At 45.5% G+C, this 17,086-nt stretch overlaps 1 protein-coding gene across 2 annotated transcripts in view; it reads left to right on the forward strand.

Annotated features, from left to right (window-relative positions):
- The window catches only part of LOC146203179 (solute carrier family 23 member 1-like), a 117,304-nt gene that overhangs the window by 80,487 nt on the left and 19,731 nt on the right, over window positions 1-17,086 (forward strand). For both annotated transcript variants that reach the window (XM_084588548.1, XM_084588547.1), the window contains exons 7-8: window positions 4,867-5,048; window positions 6,216-6,336. In XM_084588548.1, the coding sequence (XP_084444674.1) occupies window positions 4,867-5,048; window positions 6,216-6,336 (303 nt within the window). The remainder of the gene's footprint in view (window positions 1-4,866; window positions 5,049-6,215; window positions 6,337-17,086) is intronic.

Raw genomic sequence — 17,086 nt, forward strand, 5'->3', positions numbered from 1 at the left:
AAGACGAGTTTTTTTAACAACTCTTGATTTTAAAAATGAATGATCGAGCCACGTGTTTGTGAACTCATGCTGGTTCGCAGCCGGCGCTGCCGTGATGGTTACAGCCTTCTGAACGTGGGTCCCTCACGGCGGCGCACTGCTCGGCCTTCTGTGGCTGGCTCTGCGAATGTATGCCGTCTTTCCGCCGGCGAAGGCGATACAGCACCAGCCTTCATCGAGTGCACGATGCCGCGACGAAATTCGACTGTTTGGCGCTTCGAATTACCGCTTCGGTTCCAGACAGTATAAAACGATACTTACAGCTGTGAAATGTAATCATCTATAACCTTTGCGCGCACCGCACGATTTCGCTTCATATGCGGTTGGAACGTGCACGTACCGCCGCATCCTCAGTCACTGTTCACTCTGATGGAAGTAAGCATTTTTTGAAGCAGCAGTCCTGGCCTCCGCCCGGACAGCGAGGTTGCTCTAGTCAATGAGTGGCTTTATCAAATAATGTTTTCTTACTTGCGTAGTATCGCCTACTCCGATTAAAGAAGGGCGCAGTTCGATACATGAAATAAGCAGCAAACATGCCATCAAAGTTTATCAGGGAGCGTGCAACAAAGCGGGGACTACGTTCATCCCTCCGTTTGTCTCCTTGCTACCACGGGCTAAATATTTACTGCTCGAAATTTTCATATGGGCTGCCTCTTCCCGCAGTTTGTCCTTTCGCTGGTAAAACTGCGTCTTCGGCAACTGACTACATGTCGTCGTTGATCTCGAAAGGATGTAATATTGCTTAGTGTAGCACCGCAGGTCTAGCTGCCTTCAAGGCCTTCAGGCTAGGTGATAGCGGCTGGCTTGAGCGGCACTTTCTGTCTGTACTTTCCTTTCCTTCTGAATTTCCTTTTTCAGTCTCTTCATCCCTCTTCCCAATACAGTGTTGCCAACTGCAGTAGACCCTTCTGGTAAACATTCCTGCCTTCCCGCATCCTATTTAATTTATTTCTTCCTCGGGAACTGTCCTAGTCCATTCTATCTTGTAGTAACTTACTGTTACGATTGTGTATCGTTAAACATGACGTTTTTCTTTTCCTAGCTACTACACTTTGGGATTTTTCGCGCCCAGATGTAATTACAGAACCTCTTGTTTTAAGGAAACCAATTAGAACTTACTTTCTTTTTTCGTGAATCAATAATAAGCAATAATAAGCGTTCATCGGTGCTGTTTCAGACGTTTCATAATATTATCGTGCGAACAATGCCTCCAAAGGAGATAAGATATAAAGCCAAGAAGTTAAAATAAAACTTTCTGCTATCTTATTGCCCGTAAAGGACTGGAACGTCCATAGAATTCCTAGCAGATATATGCACGCGGCCGTGCGCCCAATGCTGGGAATAACATAAGAATGCGAAATAGTCGATTGCGCTAAACAATAAGGACCTTCTGAAGAAGAAAGCCACTGCCATTTGTTGGCTTGACCAAGTTATAAATCTACTCGCGTTGTAAACCTTCTTCAGAATTTGCTTGAATGAGGGCGCACAAGTAAGAAGGGTAGAAATGGGAAATGCAGTCATGCACGAAATCGCCGCTGCAATTTCGCATGCAAAACGAAAAGAAGTCGAGAAACTCGCCGTGGAATGCATGAGAGCAAGAAGGAGAGAAAGATGTCTGCTCTCTTGAGCCAGCCTTGGAGAGAAAGCCACCCAACCAGAGAACCCTTCGCGTCTCTCTGCTTTGTGACGTAGAACGAAACTGGGTGCATAAATCTCAATGCTTCCCTTCTTTTTATTGCAATTTTCCCATGCCGAGCGTGCGCTCTCCTGTCTGAAATCTATCCCGCAGTATGGCAGCTTCAGCGCAATTTAACACAGAAATGACCACATCCGTCCATTGCCTCTGAGCGTATTCTGAGAGCATGCTGTGCGCAGATATCCCATGCTTCCAAGTTTGATGTGGACTCGCTGCTTTCGAATTGTGAACATCTTTCTGAATACTGACTCACAGTATGGTTGTTTTCGATGCAGTAATCATTTTGCTGGTGAAATATATTTCCAGGCACAGGTAATATTTCGATATCTGCTTTGGGCTCATTAACACGCCCGCTGATAGGCCTCATAATGGACAATATTCCCTTTCGCCTCAGCCATCAACCTACCGCTTTGTGCATATTTTTACGCGTCTTTTAGGGCTCAAAACTACACGCTGTGATGCTACGAATGAAATACCATTGAATAGGCTTGCAAAACAAAAACAGTTAAAAACAACAAAAAGGGAAGTTTATTGGCCTTGTATTGCCAAGGCCACAAGTATTTGAAGAAATCAAAACTTTCGTCGAAAATGAAACTTGGGCATTAAGCTGGCTCCTCAGAGGGCTTAATACAGCGGGACCCCGCATACAACCTGGTAAAGCAGATTATCTATTAGGTACAAGAATTATTCAATCATATGACAATTTATCAGGGCACATGGCTATAAGCACAGACTGATTCACTCCATCGGATATATTTTCAGGCGTCTACTTAGAGCGTGCCTTTTCTATCGGTGCCGGTTCATATCGTTGCGCTTCAAAAACCACATTGTTAAACGATATATTCTAAGCTCTCTAAATGATAGCTTTTGGCTCTCGACCGAGGCCAAGCGGCTGCAAAGGGTAGCCTTAAGCCCGCAGAGTTCAGTCACCAAAATGGGGGCTTTATCGGTCAATGGTCGAAAACCCTTCAGGAGAACGCCCCTAGTTGAAAAGAACCCTCGGGCGCATGAATTAAATGCACTACGCAACGGCATCCAATAAATTATCTTTATAGTCCTCATACACAGGTTTATAGTTGACACATTGTAGCCATTATGGAAATGAGAAACCCCGCAAAGGTGGCAAATAATTACTGTTACTTTTTTATTCGTGACACTAAGCTTATTTTGCGCAACATATTTATACAGAGATAACCAATTCAATGAAACTACTATCACAAGAGGAGTTAAGGGGGTGCAGGGATCGATCGCACCATTCTGCCTTGAATGAGAACTTTTTCATAAAAAAAAAAAAACACTTTAACCCTTCTTTCTAAATCTAGCCTTGCTCGCTACCTATCCTGAATATCTTAATCAGCAATCCAGACTCCATGAACTTGTCAGGAAACATTAAAATTCGGTTTTAGCAGTTGCGCAAGGTTACAGAGTCTAAGAGCATCATTTTTCTTCATTTCTACCCGGAAGTGGTCATTATAGGTTGGCGTTGAGCCGAATGAGTGCTAGTTTTGTGTTCTTTGAGCCCTTTTTGCATTTTCGTCCGCTATAGCGATAGCGTAATCGGGAAACTACCAACGCCAGACGAACGTCTGTGGTCCCGTGCGGCCCTCTTTTTAACGTGGCCTGCCTAGAATCCTTTATTGCTTTGTTACATTGTTTTAACTCTATGTATAATCTCTCGGTGGGAACACAATGTGCGTCCGCTGATTCATGGGTGCTCTGTTGCGTCTATTTTTTTTTTCTGTTCGGTAGCACTTTCTACCATTGTTTTGCTTGTTTCTTTTTACATTTTTTTATTCTTTTTTTCCTGCTGCTCTTGTTTTCTGTCTGAAATGTGTTGATCGGCATTCAGTTCTAGGCAGTTCTTTGTTTCATTATTTGCGACTTGTCCCTATTAGTACTAATGAGCACCCTTGGCGATAGTTTAATAGTAATTTTCATGCATCAATTGAGCGTTACTAGCCAGCAACATTATGTACCTCCTTAAGGTAGGACACGCTGTAGGGAAAGTGTGAAAGAAGGTGTGAGTGAATGAGAGAAATTCTGAAGCGCTTCCAGTTAGTATCACCAACTAGGCTGCACAAACGCACACAGCATACATGGCGCACAGCACGCCGGCAATACTTGGCATCTCGCCGGCGCTGAAATATCACTACAGTGGCCGAAATTAGATCCCGCGACCACGTACAAACCGCCCAACGTCATATCCCCTGAGCCACCACAGCTAATAAATCGAACAGCTCGAAGCAGCTTTGTCTCGCTATTTCAATCACATCTACATCATGACATTGCCTGAGCGTTCAATTTGTTTGAAAAGCACAATGCGTTGACGCGATCCTGAACTTGAACTGCTATAGCACACGTAAGGTTTCGAGCGGGTATAATAACTCTCTCAATACTATGACTTCAGTCTACTGCGTTACCGCTAAGTTTAGCGAGCAAAGAAAGGGCGTCAAATAAGTGCAGAAGATGCGAGTGGAGAAAAAAGGCAGCGCTTCTCTCCACGCTTCTCGAATTCGGCCCCTCGAGCAACGAACCTAAAGTCTTATAGTCCGCGGGTGTTCTGTTACTTGTGTGACACCACTTATTCTGAACGAAAGAAGCCAACACCCGGCGAAGCCAAGGAAAGCATTGGAGATTGTACTGTTTTTTTTTTTTGTAAATTTTTTACTTCGGTAATTACATAAATTAGTAATGTAATCTGTTTAGAGGAAAGATAATTAAACACAAAGTAGAAGGAAAAACAACGTGCCGATGGAAGCTCAGTTGCTCAGTTTCTCCGGTGCTCTTCCAACTGAGCACCGGAGAAACTGAGCAACTGAGCTTCCATCGGCACGTTGTTTTTCCTTCTACTTTGTGTTTAATTATCTTTCCTCTAAACAGATTACATTACTAATTTATGTAATTACCGAAGTAAAAAATTTAAAGAAAATGACAAAGTACCATCCCCAACGCTTTCCTTGGCCTCGCCGACTGTTGGCTTCTTTCCTTCGTGTATTATAACGAGCACCCTCATTTCCCCTTCATTTATCTGCTTCCACTTATTCTGGTGCCTTTGGTGCATGACATGCAAACAGGATGTGAGAAACAATGAGAATACAGGCGCTTCCCTCTTTCTTGTGACTCTCCTGCAGATTTCCGGGGCCATCATCGCATCGGCGGCGTTCGAAGTGCTGCTGGGCTTCACAGGCATCGTGGGCTTTCTGCTACGCTGGGTAACGCCACTGGGGATTGCGCCCTGCATCGCCCTGGTCGGTCTGTCGCTGTTCGAGGAGGCTGCCCGGCTCAGCGCTGGCAACTGGGGCTGCGCGTTCATGTTGAGTGCTCGCTTGTCTTACAGCCGGAGCCGCCGTCTCATTGACATGTGTATAACTTTTAGCGCGTTTGAACGGCGTCATAAGTACTCAAAGCAGAGTCCTAGATGCGCCTAGAAGTTCCAATTCAGATTAGACTGCATTTTCCGCAAACAGCGCAGCTTACCAGCCGCGGCACCGGTGTGCAAGTTCCTATCGCTCCGAGTTAGTGCACCTTCTTGGAGCGCTAACGAACTCAGCGAGGGCGGACACTGCTATCTCTGAACGCGAGTCTGCTTCGTCGCCTGGTATTGCAAAGGACTCATCAGGCAAGCCAAATTGTGTGCTGCCTGTCAGGAAGAATGCACCTAAAGCTTAAAGCGAAGAATGTTAAAACGAATATTCACTTTCTTTGCCCCAAGAGCACATGCTGCAAAAGGTGCGATGACGTTTTCTTAAAAAAAAAAAAAAAGCCTTCACTTTTATGCCTGGTGATCTAGTGAAAGAAAGAGCATTATAAAGGACAAAAAAAAAAATCAATCTGTCTTTTGGTATATCTCTTATTCGAGTTTATTTTCTTTATGCTCTTTGACACGTTTAACACTTAAGCTCTTTGAACTGCATGTGTGTGGTAAAGGCTTAGGCAGTACGTATGCCTGAAATGACATTACATAATATATTTACCTTATTTAAACGGTTTTTTTTTTTATAGAGTGGGAATACAAAAAAAAAACATCAGATGAAAGTTCCCACCTAAGAGCATTCGAAGGCACATTAAACAGCTGTATGATGCGCGGATATAATTCTTGGAGAGCAATATAATTCGGGGCTATTTCATCTCCACGTCGACATTCGCAATAGCAGTACAAGGTGTACTTAAAAAAAAAAAAAAAAAAAAAAAAAAAAAAACTTTCCTTACCTCGTTCTTCCTCAGTAACACTTGATTCTTATTTTTCTTAGCGCCAAAGTTAAGTAGGTGCATAATATGTCAAAATGAGAAAAACAAACGAATCCAGAAACCCCTTAGCAGACCCAACTGCGTTGTAATGTCTCCAGTTTATATCATGAGGAAGGTTCGATCAGTTAAAATAGAAGACTCAAAACGATATAGCTTTGTGGTGAACTCAAACCCTGTGGCATTCGGAACAGCCCGTCAATTTTGTTACTTTTGCTTTGTTTTATTTTTACAGGAGCATAATTCTCATGACCATCTTCTCACAATACTTCCAAAACGTCACGATCCCAGTTCCAGGATGGGAACGTGGAAAGGGTTGTGTTGTGAAGCATTTCGCCATCTTTAAGCTTTTTCCGGTAAGTAAAAACATTTATTCTCAAGACGGAGCTTAGAAAGCTAGCTCCAAGCCCGCAGTAGACGGTTGCCTTCGAAGGAAACGTAACACGCTGTCACGTTGGCCTTCTCCCATGTTGTCGTCACTGGATCTTTAGACTATGTAAATTACGCGCGAGCATTTTTTTTTTTGTAAGTCTCCTTTTCTTAGCTTCTCTAATGTGCATGGGGCTCCTGCTTAAGTGGTGAGAGTTTCATAATCAAATACAATAAATAAGGTTTTTCTCCCTAACCACACACCTTCTCCATGTATCCTCACTTTCAGAAGACGAAATTAACTTGATTTCAACTACTTGGCAACTCTAATTATTTCCTCGTTTGCTATCATAGAACATATTTTGGCCACAATTGCAACCACGCTCACATACTCTATGTTATTCTTCAGCCCTAACCAGGCCTGAAATACTGCAAGGCTTTACTACCGCTACGTGCATTCTAAAGCTGTCCGCGCAGCTCATAATACCACACGCATGTCTCCTATCCTCTTAGAGTACTTTTATAAGCGAAGCAATGACGAGATTGTGGCTTTCACTCAAACGGCACGCTACGGAGGTATTGGTTGATGATTGAACTGAGTGCATAGGTTAACGTGACACCGCCTAAAAACAGAGAGAAATGATAACGTTGTGTTTGAAGCTAGAGCAAATAATGTAAACGAGCCGACGCAAAACTCTGCTCTCGGTTATGTCTACTTGCTTACGTTTATACTGTTGGCACTAGACCCCCCGTTGCAAAGTTACGTACAGTAGTGGGAAAACATCTACGGCCATTGTTAGACGAGAGCGTTGACATTACTGAGATAATCCATGCCCACCCTTCAATACCTACGCAGCTCTGCATGCAACGGGAGGGTTGTTCAAGTACTGATTTGTTGAACCGCGTCTTCGGATGAAAAGCGTGCACCTTTACTCTAGACGTTTGTCTGGGCATCTAGCCCCACCACAGCGACGGCGAATCAAGGCGGGTGCTGGTTCATTTGGCATCGACTGCCATAAAGCTTTTTCTTGGGCCTGCATAGACAAAATATCCGAGCTTTGCCCCGGGCATAGCGATAGCCGCGCAGTTGAGGGACTGAGGAAGGACCCAGTCGACGAAGTAGACCGGGTGGACGAAAATCGAAAATTCTGCGAGAGCCCTTCGTCGAATGTCACGATATTCTGGACATTTTGATACGATACGGGCAGCGATCGCTGGGCTTCGAAATTGACGACGCATCCCTTCGTCGAGATCATTGTTTAATAACGTCTGTCTTAATGATAGATTTAATGCAGTGTTGATTGCGAGGTGGAGGACTAGAGTTTGCGTGGTTTTCAATAGCTCCCCCGGCATAGGAGGTGCTACTGATGTCTCAACTTCTCATGACTGTGCTCTGTGTGAGCCAGAAAGCTGTACGCACTGAAAGCAATAATCGGTGTGGTAAAAACTACAGTGTACTACAAGGAAGGTAGAAATAAACTATGGGTATACTTCTCGATGCTCTCAGGAAGGATTATAAACTTTTAGGCCTCCGGTTTATAGGACCAGCCCTTGAATAATTCAGCCCAAATGGCTGTTGTGTGTGGGGAAGGGAAGTAAAAGAGATGAGAGCCTCCAAAGCTGATGCCAGTATGATAAGGAGGACAGATTTTATAATCAGGGTAGCTTTAGTATTTTTGATAACGTGCAAAGAAAAATGTATGATACTGGTTATTCGAAGCTCTTGTCACGGATGTATAGTCTGTATTCTGTACATGCGGCTCAATGGTCTTCAGCGTCGTGTAAAAAGCTCATTTTTTCTTTACCTTATCTTTTATCAATTCATGAAATAACACACAGGAATGGTCGGAATGTTGTCGCATCTGTCTCGTTTGTTAAACAGTACAGTTGCCCTCGAGCAGACTTCGCACGGCGCAAATGTAATCACGTAGGCAGACAGTCCGCGTTGGCCAGTGCATTGGCTTCAGCGCAGGACGGAGTCACAATGGAACGTCATAATAGCAATAGAACGTCACAGTAAGTCACAATAGAAAGGATGACTCAACATTTGTATTTAAAGATGCCTAAAAATGGCAGTAATAGCACCGCAAAATTTTGATGGGTTAATCATTTTAACGAAATGCCAGGCAGTTATTAGCAGTATTTTATAAAATTTCTTTATTTGGTCTCCCAAAGTAAGGGGCCAAGAAGGAAGCGGGCCTTGCGCAGGAGGTCCAGATGGTCTTGCAGTTGATCCTAGGCGAGCCAGCCGCTTCGCGAAAGAGGGCATGGGGAGGTGAGGGGCCTGGAGCTTTCTAGAAGTCAGCGGGCTAAATTGATGCATGTTTCAGGGAAGTTACAGCATGCTGAGAACACTGTAGATTTAGGAATACTTACAGGACGGTAGATGTAATCCTGTGAGCAGAACTTCAAATTTGACGCAAGATTCTAATGGACGAAGTGGACAGAGAAGGATGGGAAGGGGAAATGTTTTGCCTGTTCTCATGGAGATTGTCCACAATAAGATGAATTTCATTTGCTGTTTCCGATGGCCACCATTTGCAGGCACCCGGTTTAAAATATCTCGGGCTAGCTGGTTCACAAGCTTGTTGCCTGCGGCCTGGGTATGGCCGCGAGCCAATTGGATACAGACGGATGTCGACCAACATATTTGAGTACATTCTTACTTGTTGCGGAGTGTGGAAGAAATGTTGCCATTTTGAAGGGCTCGAATATTTGGTCTGTGGGAATCTGTTAAGGTGGGTTGCATGCGGTAAAGGTAGGTTGTATCCATGCAAACTCCTTAATGTTCAGCACTACTGACTACACTTTCAGGGTATGAGTCGAGGATGACAAAGAAAGGTTTGACGCTGATGGTTCTCTTCTGGGACTGATGAGGGAGAGAGATCACGGTGCGAGCCGCACCGGTGTAATTATTCAATTTTGTTTGAGTTGGGCACGCTGGATAGCTTCGCTCAATGTTGGCCCGGGTTGAGATGGCAGAGGACACTTCATGGTATTGGAGAAAATGTAAATTAGGGTAAGAGATAGAGGTGCCGAAAATAGAAGGGGGAACTGAGCGGATAAATACCTGCTTGCTCAAAAAGTTGCCAATCACCTAGAAGCCATGAGCGCCGAGAACCTGTAGGTGTATGAGCTCCGCGTCTATCAGAAAAACCCTGTTGCATGTATGAGTACATAGGTAGTATGCACCGACAGATGTCGTGGGAAACCTCGCATATGATTATTAATGCAAGTTTGATCTCGGCCCCGCAGTGGCTAACTGGTTAGGTCGCTCTACTGCTGAACTCAAGGATGCGGGATTATATCGCGGCCGCGGCGGCTGCTTTTTGATGTAGGCGAAAAGCAAGGCTTCCATCTGCTGTGCGATGTCAGTGCATGTTAAACAGATCCAGATTGTCGAAATTTCCGAGCTCTCCACAAGTGCGTCCCTCATAGACTGACTTTGGAACGTTCGATTTGAGATAGGCTGATATAAGAGATAGCATCAAGTATTTTATATAAATGTCGGGCTTATATAAATTGTTTCGCTTACCCTCGCAGAGCCCAACATGACGTTTGGCAATGCGCCTGATGATGAAGGTGACACGATAAAATTTTTTATGGCTGCTATGGTGGTCGACTGCGAGGGCTTTTTTTTTTTTTTTTGTAGTTGTCTGCCAAGCATCGAAATGGGGGAACTGGGAAGATCTCACGATATTTCATTACGATTTCGAGGAGAGGATGTGTTGCCTGTGGTATTTTGCGAGGGAGAGAAGATTGGATTGTGATGTTTTGAAGTGGACGTGAGCCTAAAGTGGCGACATGAGTCTCGACTAGGGGGATCACTGGCTGTAATCTGTCCTCGACATCACCCGTTGAGTGTTGCGTGCACCACAGAGGAGACACTGGGCATAGGGAGTTTCTTTAAGTTGCGTGGTATTGTAAAGCTGTTTTCAGAAGGAAGCCCTTGTGAAACGATTGTTCTCAAGGATGCGCCGCGTGTAAAAGAGTGCGTAGAGAGGGGTGCGAGGGTTTGTGTGAGACGGAGCATGGTAGTGCGCTCGACCTGAAAAGCACGAAAATATGGTGCAGGCATAACCGGCGGTGCTTAAAGTGTCTAGAAGAAGGTCATGAGCGATACTGTCAGATTTATGCGCATCAACGCTGACTGAAGCGCTCATGTGATTTGGTACGGTGGCATGAAGCATGTGTTCTAAGAGCAGGAATAAATCCTAATTAGGTAAACAGAAGCCAATTTGCGTTCAGAGCATGAATTCACTTGTTTTTAAAGAGTATTGACTAAGTTTCAGTTCGCATGTTTTTCGTTTGTTTTTTTTCTTTTTCTCAAATGCTCACTTTACATATTAAGACATGAGTTATCAAGTAATGGTCGCTTACTACTGCTAAATATTTTACAATCGCAAATCCTCTTGAAGCTTTATCTATTTTGCTTCCACAATGGTTGCGATGCATAAAGTGTGTTTGTTTTAGGTAACGTGGGGCATAAAATAAAAGGCATAAAAACACTCGCACGTCGTTTGTTGTGATTCGTGTTCCGAAGATGGCTTTAGCTTCATAGTGAATTAAAATTACTTATCAACGTATGAACAAGGATAGTTAGAGGTAAAGTTAATAAAGTAAAGAAGTAATCGTAGGGCTCACAGTATGCTGCTTAGGGAGAATCTGCGCGAGCATAAACATTTGCGAGCACAAGCATTTGCAGCTGTCAACTTGAGCGTATTAATATCTCTTCGCGAAAAAGTTTCTGCCCAACTTATAATTATTTGATACGCGTTATTTCACGCTAAACGTCATTTTATGATAAACATGTTTATACCTGCTTAATCATTCATATAGATCATTAGGGATATAGAAACAAAAATATCGTGCATTAATTTTTCGCAATCGATTCGAAAACTCCGTCGACTCTAGTTCGGGGCATATCCAATATTCAGCAGTTCGTTTACAAGCATTAGCTTTCTTGTATGCGGCCAGTGCATAGCAAACTTCATCGACGAAGACGCCGAAACCCGGCGGCTGTGCGCGAATTTTAGGGCTGTTCAATATTCCCTACGACAAAGGAAGATTTCTGAAAAGGATCACGGTGGGTAAACAGGAAATAAAAATTAGACTGTGCTGCTACGGTACCGCGTTCTGATCCCATTGAGTATATACTCTCACCGAAAACACAGCTATTTTGAACTGGAAAAATGAAGAACACTTGTCGCCATTGCCAAGCAATGTTTCGAGTGAAATGCGTACGTCTACCCTCCTCCGCACGTGGACCTCAAAGGATACGCTACACCGTCAATCACATCTGCAGTGTCAACCGGCATCTCTTGCGGGAAGCACTTCACTAGAGGAGATAAAAAAATAACAGCCAACTAGGTACTGCCCACCAGCAAATTGGATCAACCGATGGAAACATTTTTAAAGCCAGTTTTCTAGCCGATAAAAGCGTCTTTCGCAGCGTGATCAACGTCAATATGGACAGAAAGGATGCGAGTCTCTCTCTCTCTCTCTCTTTTTTTTTTTGCTGAAAGCAGTATACGCTCGTAGTTTATGCAGCATCCTTTAAATTTCTGCGCTGCAGTACAGTGCCCTACTTTTAGACGAGGATTTTTTCCATGTGCTTCCATCTTTTGTTTTCCATTTGCCTGACTGGATTACAGCACGACCGCAGCAGCAGATGAAAGCAGCAAGCGGGTAGACACAGGAATCAAAAGATAGCGGATCCTGAGGTCGATGACAACCATCACCACTCGCCGCACGCGTTAGCGAATTACTGGCTGCTTTATGGAACCAACACTGAGGTACGGTCGCTTATGAAGAAATGGGGCGGACGCTTTCCGTAGACGCTTGAAATCTGCGACCTAGTCCCCCAACAGAAGTGCCTTATTTGCAGGTCACCTAATGAATACGGAATGCAAAATGGAAGCATATAGAATGGGGCCCCTTATGTATTTCATTCTCACGTAGCTGCGCATTCCCTCAGTCGATGATCTTACTGACCGAAGGCGTGCCTTTGTCGTTAATATTTACTTGCCTACTATTCGACAAAGTTCAATATTGTCACGTGGTGATTTCAAGATCGATGACAACAAATGAAAAGTCTGGGAGTGCACTGAAGAGACTCTTTATTGGGCTGACTTGCGCTCGCAAAAGAATTAAGCAATTGGCGGCGGCCATAGCAGCAGACGTGCTCGTCGGTCGTCGAAGAAAGAATGACAGTTTCACTTGTCAGCACTGAATTTAAAGGTGGCGAGGAAAGATTTACATAAAGCCGAAAAATAGCCCAGCATGATCTGGAACATTGTAGAAACACATGCGAGCGACTGGAATCATCGAGATACGTCCCGAACCATCTTGCGCGTCAAAGAAAATGATAAAGCCTTGTCTCGTAACAACGAGCATGAACAAACATGGAATACGGAATCGATCCGCGCACTAGAATCACCATTGTAAGGCCACATGCCAGTGACTGCCGAGAAAGAACAAACAAAGATTTAAATAGTTCGCCGCATTACTGCCCCCTTAAAAAAAACATCGCCTCGACGTTTCAAAATAAATAGACATGAATTAACATAAACATTGGGAAGTAAGCATGACTAGCATTTAGCGAGTGTAATGCGGCTTAAGGCGTTCAGCATGCACAATTTCTGGGTGCGCTCGGCGCCGCTGTGATGCGGTCGCGCCGTCGGAAACGACCTCGTAGTTCAATTGTCCGAGTCGGCGAAGCACCTTGTAGGGGCGGAAGTATCGGCGTAAAAGCTTTTCGCGCAGTCCGCGGCGGCAAATTGGCGTCCAATCCCAAGACTTCATCTCGCGGTTTGTACTCAGCATCTTGTCGTCGTAAGTTGTAACGTCAAGCGTCGGTTCGTTGCTGATCTTTAATGCGCATTCGGGCGAGTCTTCGGGCTTCCTCTGTACGTTGAAGACAGGTGGCGACGTCAAGTTTGTCTTCTTTAACGTGCGGCAGCATCGCCTCGCGCGTTGTCGTGGGCTGCCTGCTGTACACAAGCTTGAACGGGGTTGTTCTCGCCGTCTCCTGAACGGCCGCGGCATACGCAAAGACGCGTATACGGAACGATGGCGTCCCAGGCCTTGTGTTCGGCGTCGACGTACATGGCGAGCATATCCGCGATAGTTTTATTCAGACGTTCCGTGAGTCCGTTTGTCTGCGGGTGGTGGGCGGTCGTCCTCCGATGGCTTGTCTGACTGTACTTCAAAATGGCTTGAGTGAGTTCCGCCGTAAATGCTGTTCCCCTGTTCGTGATAAGCACTTCGGGGGCGCCGTGTCGCAGGAGAATGCGCTCGGCAAAATACTTGGTGACCTCTCCTGCAGTACCATTAGGTAGTGCTTTTGCTTCGACGTAGCGGGTGAGATAATCGGTGACCACAATGACCCACTTGTTACCGGTTGATGAAGTCAGGAAGGGGCCGAGGAGATAAATTCCAATTTGTGGAATTGGCTTGGTCGGGGCTGGCATTGGGTTCAGTAGCCCGGCAGATCTTATCGGAGGCGTCTTACGTCCCTGGCATTGGCGGCACGTCTTCACGTAATGCGCAACTTCTGCCGGCAACCGCGGCCAATAATAATTCTCTTGCACTCGATGCAACGTGCGTGCCATCCCGAGATGTCCTGCTGTCGGCTCATCGTGAAAATCGTGCAAAATGTTCTTTCGGAGTTCTTTAGGCACGACAGGGAGGTATGCGGCCCTGTTGGGTGCGAAATTCGTCTTCACAAAGGACTCCGTTGTGCAATGGGAAGGACGACAGCTGACGCCTGATGACCGTAGGAGCAGAAATCTTCTTGCCTTCTAGGTAATCCACCAGGTCTCTCAACAGAGGGTCCGAGCGCTGCTGCTCTGCAAGACTGGTGGTGCTTACCGGTCCCAAGAAACGTCGTCATCGTCTTCCTTCGGAGGCGCGTCAACGGGGGCTCGTGACAAGCAGTCAGCGTCAGAATGCTTGCGACCAGACTTGTACAACACCATAGTGATATAGAATTCTTGTAGGCGTAAAGAGTGGTTCACACTGGCGACTCGCGGAGGGCGCGTGGCTCGATTCGTCAAAGAGGGAGAGATACGCGACAAGCGCCGATCGACAGCGAGTGTTCACACCTGCGTGCGACTCGCTTTACGACAACCCCTTCTCCGAATGAAATGAGATTTGAACGAAGAGCCGACTTTCGCGCCTTTACGGCCTCTGCTATCGAACTCGGGGTAGATCAATTGAGACTCATTTCGAGTAGGAATATGTGCAATTATCAGCGAGGAACTAGATCTTATGGTTATGCCAATGTTTCGACAGCCATAAGCGCTCTAATTCGAAAAAGACGGAAGCGGATGTGGTGTGCGCGCCGTTGTTTGCGGTCTCGCGAAATAGCAGATCGCGAAATCGCCTCATGCCCGAGTGTCGAGCACATGACCAAGAATACGAGTACAAACGCGAATTAGTACGCTTCACTCACGCACTGCTCCTTAACATGTGTGTCTAACAACTGCGGGTGCAGTAAGTCGATCGTGCACACGCGCGCATGCCCTCTTGAATTTTCCCGCTTTGGAAGGAGGCAGAAGCGCTGCGGATTGGCTCAATAGTTTTGCGACTTGAAGTCGCGTCGCAAGAAATCGGTCAGCGAGCGACTTTCTCAAACTACCTCAAACGGGTCGCTGGCGTCAAGTTCTGGTCGCCCCCTCCGTGACGAATCTTGTCGCGCGACCTCCGCGAGTGCCGTGCTAGGCGGCCGGAAGGGTCTTTCAAACTGGCAAGCTAGAATAGCGCATGGTGATCGCTTACTATCTTGAATGGTCGACTGTATAGGTACGGACGAACTTCGACGTGGCCCAGATGATCGAGAGGCATTCTTTGTCAGTCGTCGAATAATTGGTTTCCGCTTTCAAGAGGGACCTGCTAGCGTAAACGACAACTTTTTCTAATCCGGCATTCCACTGAACGAAGACGGCGCCTATGTACCCACGCTGCTTGCGTCGGTATGAATTTCAGTCTCAGCGTTGTCATTTAAATGAGAACAGGTGGGGACTGTAAGCGGCGCTTCAGTTCCTCGAAGGCTTCTGCTTGAGGAGTTTCCCACTCAAATGGAACGTCTGCCGTTATAAGCAGCTTCAAAGGTTCGGCGAGGCGTGAGAAGTTCTTGACGAATCGTCGTTAATACGCGCATAGGTTTGGTTTCTATAGTTTGGTTTGTAGTGTTTAACGTCCCAAAGCGACTCAGGCTATGACAGACTCCGTAGTGGAGGACTCCGGAAATTTCGATCACCTGGGGTTCTTTAACGTGCGCTGACATCGCACAGCACACGGGCGCCTTGCTTTTCACCTCCACCGAAATGCGGCCACCGAGGCCGGGAGGTAATACGCACATAGTCCGAGGAATTGGCTCACAGCTTTCTTGTTCCCGGCCTGTGGAAACTTCGCGATCGCTGCGTTTTTTTGTTTTTGTTTTTTTTTTTTTTTTTTTTGAGGGGGGTCTGGACGAACACTGTTCTTGCTTACAGTATGGCCCAGGAACAACAGCTCCTCGTAAGCAAAGTGGCACTTTTCTGCTGTGAGCGTTAACCTTCACGACTTGACTGCATCGAGCACTGTGCGAAGACTTTGTAGGTGATCTTCAAAGGTCGAAGAGAAAACAACAACGTCATCTAAGTACACTAGACAATATTCCACTTTAAAGCAGGCATTACGGTATCTAGTACTCGCTGGAATTTCGCGGATGCGGAGCAGAAGCCGAATGGCATTACTTTGAACCTGGAACATTGTAGAAACACACGCGAGCGACTGGAATCTTCGAGATACGTCCAGACGCATCTTGCGGGACAAAAAAAATGATAAAGCCTCGTCTCGCGACAACGAGCATGAACAAACACGGAATACACTGAATCGGTCCACGAGCTAGAATCACAGTGACAAGGCCGCATGCCAGTGGCTGTCAAAAAACAACATATAAATATTTAAATAGTTCGCGGCAATATTACATCACGTAAATTTAAAGGTGCTTTTTCAAATAAGCACATCTGCGGTTCATTATTTTGCCATGGAAGCTAAGCGTCGGTTCGTGTTTGATTAGTAATAAAAAATTTACATATTCGGGCACCTTTGCTGGTAGTCAATTTCGACATTTTTCTGATAATAATTTCAGAATAACTGTCTTTCTTTAACCAGAGCAGTAAAACATTATTAAACAATACTAATAAGCTGCTGTCCATTAAAACTATCCTCATTTCAGTTAAACCATGCTTGCCCGCACCGATTTGATTACTTCCCTTTTGAAGAAGCGAATTCATTGCTTGTTGCATGAAAAACGTTTTCCCTTCAACTACACACAGCATCCACTTTCTTTTCAAGAATTCGCGCCATGTTCCCGTTTCGCACAGACACGTATGCGTTTTCTGCACTTTACCGGTGCCACAGCAGATTCTTGTTCACAAGCTGTGCTTGAAATTAAAGCTACCCAGAAAGTATCACGATCGTGCTCCAGCTCTAGGTCGGCGCTTTTCAATTAGCGGCATAAATTAGCGCCTCGTATGCTAATTACGGGGCATCAAACATCGATAGAAACAGCGACTTAAGGAAATGCACATGAAGAATTCTTGAAAATTGTACGAACGTTTTGTAACCCACTTCCCGGTCTAGCGCGGGCAGCGTTTAGTCTGTACGCTCAAGGCACTAACTTCAGAGGGAAAGATGAGGTGAGGGCGGGGGGTGGGAGAAGGTGCAATAACTAAACGAGGTACCACA

Source organism: Amblyomma maculatum, chromosome 1 (assembly GCF_055883805.1).
Source record: "Amblyomma maculatum isolate TAMU_Amacu chromosome 1, ASM5588380v1, whole genome shotgun sequence".
NCBI lineage: Eukaryota > Metazoa > Arthropoda > Arachnida > Ixodida > Ixodidae > Amblyomma > Amblyomma maculatum.